This window comes from Loa loa, assembly GCF_000183805.2.
Source record: "Loa loa unplaced genomic scaffold supercont3.581, whole genome shotgun sequence".
Taxonomy (NCBI): Eukaryota; Metazoa; Nematoda; class Chromadorea; order Rhabditida; family Onchocercidae; genus Loa; species Loa loa.
Window position 1 is genome coordinate 20501 of NW_018108761.1, and position 4403 is coordinate 24903.

The window sequence follows — 4403 nt, forward strand, 5'->3', positions numbered from 1 at the left end:
TCCTCTTTGGTCGAGTAAAGTTTTAGGAACCGGAACATACTGACGACACTATAACATCTGGACAAACATCTCGCTTATCAACTGTAAGTGTGATAACTTATCACTATTATTTAAATAGCTTTTTTTTTGGGATTGTTTCAAAAATATTTGCAAATTTTTAGCTCAGTAAAAGTATGTTTGTCTTGTAAAAATAACTCGTAATAAGTCATAAGATAATTCTCCTTACGAATTAAGACAGCATATTCGAAAAAAAAACGAGTTATTGATGAAATGTTATAAAAAATTTAGGATGATGTATGCTGAAGCAAATCAGCAAATTTTTCAGGCAAGTGAAGTAGATGGTGACGAAGAGGTGATAACGGCAAGGGATGATGAGGTAATTAATATTAAGGTAATTAATATTAGGGGTTTGCAGATATGTTGGATGGATTTTTTTTTCCTTTCGAGCTACTGTACTTACAAGCCAAATGATGTGTGCTATTGTACTCACTGTTTTCAGGATGGTAATACTGATTTCGAACGAGATTCGAATGCTACACAGATGGACAGCAGTGGTAGTGAGTATGAATGGCAATTAATTTGCGTAAGTCATAAAATAGCATTTGATTAGGAAGACAAAAAAAAAAGAAAAGAAAAGCTAAAGAATAACGACAGCCATAGGCTTTTAGCAATTTCAATAAGTTTTGTCAAAAATTTAGTTTCTAAAATATTATGCTAAAGATCAATTCATATATTCATGTAGGGTTAGGCATTAGGTAATGGAGTGATGGATATGGAAAAGCTCAAGCTTTTCTTCAATGCAAATACCGTTTCTAATTAAACAAATGCAAATACCGTTTCTAATTAAACAGCACTGTAAAAGAGAGAGAGAGGAAAAAAAAGAAGCCAAAGGATGAGTTCTATCGAGTGTAATAACCGACGACATCTTACGAAGGAGGCATTCGTTTAATGGAATGCATCGCATAAGATTGAGGACAATTCCACGTGTGGAAGTACAAAACGAAATTTACCATGTTGATTTCAAAAGCATAGTTTGATCTGAAATGCGAGGGTTGGATTTTTGTTGTAGGGCGAATTCGAGAAAAAGCTTGAAGCTGTTCAGAAGGATACGGCTGTTCAACTCACAGCATTTGAAGCGATGCGCCAGACGGTTGACATTACTTTACTCAAAAACTAACAGTGCATGAATTATAATTGAAATTTTTTAATTCGTTAGTAAGAAAGTAAAATTTGTGTTTGTGAAGATATTCAAAATTTTAGCTTGCTCAAGCTGAGAAGAAGATCGAATCGTTGCAAGTGTTATTGGCACAGAAAGAGAGAGAAAATGCAGATCTGTTGGGGACTATTGAAGTATACATTCAAATAAGTTTATGTAATTTATAGGCAGACTTAGAAAATTATGATAGGTGTAACTAAGGAGCGAAAAGTAATAAGGTAAAAATGGAAGGTTCTCAGGCGGAAAGAAAAGAATTCATATTATTTTCGACCTTTAGGAAGGTTTGAATAAATAATGTGAAGAAGGTTAAGTTTAGATTTAATTCATTACTGTTTTTAGGATTTTGTTTTTTCCACTTTTTTCATATCGTAGAAACTTAAGAAAGTACTGTATATTCATTTAGAATCTGCAACTGAAATCGGTGGAAGAGCTCGAAAAACAGAAAGTGGAATTAATGCGTTCTGCAGATGAGAATTTAATGGCAGCGGAACAGATGTATTGTGCAAGCCAGGCTAAAGTTTCTCAACTTGAAGCACTGGTTGAGAAGACGTATATTGATAATACGGGACTTCGTGAACAACTTGACAGAGCTCTTACTGACCTCAACAATGCGAAATCTGGACCAATGGATCCAAAAGAATTCTATCGACAGCTAAAGAAACGACTCAAGATAATCACTGAGAAGTTCAGAATGGAAGCAGTTGACTCAGATCTCACATGGATGGGTGAAGAGAACGTTCGTTATGCTCTGGATGGATTCGAAGCGGCAGCAAAAGCTATCCTGGCTGACGATCCTCATCTTCGCCCTTTGGCTGAACGGCTTATAGTTTTCCTGGAAGAAAGGAACGTGGAAATGGAAATGGTATGCTTTTCTTGTTGAAATATGAAACAGATTAACTATGAAACTCTGATGAAATATGGATGAGATTAAATCAAATCATGAAGATTTCTCGAGTAAAAGCAAAAAAGAAAAAGTTCTATTTTTATGCTAAAAAAATTCAGCAGACGACTCCACCGGAAGACAACGTTACGCAGGAATATCCAGGGAATCTCGACAAAGCTTTAATGGTAGAGTACTTTTTATATCATATTTTGTTATTATTATGTTTTCTTATATAAGTAATATGAAGTTAGATTTTTATTTTATTACAATATTTGATAATTTCAGGATTTCAAGAATGAAATGGGTGAGGAAATGCACTTCGTGTTGAAAAAGTTTCAGGAAAATCAATCGAAGGGACTTTATGAAATGATTTTGAAAATTATCAATCATCTGGACATTGCTGAACAGGTAACGATTATAACATTTAACATTAAAATTCTGAAAATCCAAGTTTCGAATTAAGAAATATTTCCAGTATATCTTATTCTTGAAGAGTATTTTACTAATTCATTGGATACTAGGCCAAAATTGAAATTTGAAATTGATTTCTCGAAAAATTGCTTCCTAGTGTTTTTCAGAAAGCTGATAACAACTTAGCGAAGCGTATGGATCATTTGATGGGAATGATTGCTAGCATTAATGGCAAGAACTCGGACCTTGAAAAGATCAAAAAGGAAATCGAAGATATCAATGTCAAGCTTGAAACGCTTTTCGAAACATTCGACGAATTCCGTCATGACATCAAAGTGCTGAACGAGGAACACAAAGACGAATCAGAGAACATGAAATCTGAGCAGTTGAAGCTGAAAACAACTTGCGCTTACGTTGATTATCTGAGCGGTCAACATATGGTACTGTTTGATTACTTTGCTTTAATTTCGATCTACATTTCCTGATTTGCAATGCAAAGTGAATTAAATTCTAAATTGTTTCAAATGAATATGCTTTAGAAACTTGAAAAGCAGATCAGTGACGTTGAGGCATTTTGCGACAACCTGAAGCAGGAATTTTGTAGCACTCCGATGCGAAAAGGCGCTGCTACACAAACAGTGGTTTCAATTGCACATGCGAAAGATTTTAAAAGCGATGAAAGCCTAAACGTAACAACTGCATGTTCGATCATGGAAAAAACTGTAAACATGGTGAAGGTAATTTTAGTAACTTTCAACAATTTTGTATTTTCATGATCCGCAGTATGATTTTGTCATGTTGTAGAAAAATGGGCAACATGCTGAGCATTCTGCTGGACATGGAACGCATCTTCAGATTAAGAAGAAAGGCAATTGGAGTAAGTTTTCATTTGAATGTTTAATTTTTCTGTATATCTGAAGTTTTTGTAGCAACCTCCAGTGATTCTACCGGCTGATATCCAAGCAGAGTAAAGTACTTTTTGTAGTTGTAAAATTGGAGCTACCACTGTCATCCATATGTTTAGCAACACTTGAGATTAGGTCGGGATTAAGTCTTACTATATCATTATTTTATGATCGAATAAAGTGATAATAGTTAAGCGAAAGAAAATGAAACTCTAAAATGTCTTATGATGATCTCCCATTGGTTTTAAATGAATTATATTTGCAGAGCTTCGAATGCTGAGTTTTGGAGGAGTGAAAACTCGATTCGAAAAGAAGATTGCAAAATGTAAGCTGTTTTAGGATGCATCATGATCTTTCATTCTAATCCGCCCTTCAGTCTCATCGGTTTATCTTTATTTTATTCGAGGTTTATCATTCTTTTCTCTTTCATTTTATTTCAAACAGTACTCCATGACCCTTTACCTCTTTTTTCCGCCTTTTCCCATTCTTTCTATTAACAGATAGTACCCGCTACCATTTTTTTCTTTCTGTTCCGAATAATGCACACTCATCCCTTTTTTGCAACAGATTAGTCCCTTTCCAATAATTTAATCTTCATTATCTTTCATCTTCATCTGATCAAAATATCATTTCCTATTATTTCTGCTTTTAGTTGTCGTATTTAAGAATTTCTTCAGTCTCATTTTCTTCATTTATCATTTTCCTTTCCTTTTATCATATCAGATAGTTATTGGTACTCATTTAATGCAATGCAAACATTTAGGAAAGGTGCACTTGATTTCACCATGCATGAAAATGCATTGTATTATTGCATTTATGGTTCAAATTACGGTTATGGTTTTTTTTTCTATTTCACTGAAAGGTCTTTTTCTTTTCCCTCTCTCTCTCCCTTCCCTTTTCCCGTTCCCATTCTCTTCTCCTTCATCTCCTTAAAAGAGAAACAGTAGTTTAGCAAATGAGGACATCTTTGGTTTTATGTCTCTCTCTC

At 34.2% G+C, this 4403-nt stretch overlaps 1 protein-coding gene across 1 annotated transcript; it reads left to right on the plus strand.

Moving 5' to 3' along the window:
- Positions 1 to 292: 292 nt before the first annotated feature.
- LOAG_13003 (hypothetical protein) lies at positions 293 to 3387 on the plus strand (the record flags this gene model as incomplete). Its single annotated transcript, XM_003148513.1, has 10 exons — positions 293 to 376; positions 500 to 583; positions 1070 to 1150; positions 1261 to 1350; positions 1620 to 2078; positions 2219 to 2284; positions 2385 to 2507; positions 2678 to 2950; positions 3050 to 3247; positions 3315 to 3387. Coding segments are annotated over 10 exons (1530 nt in total), but the record flags the coding sequence as incomplete, so codon positions are not given.
- Positions 3388 to 4403: the final 1016 nt, after the last annotated feature.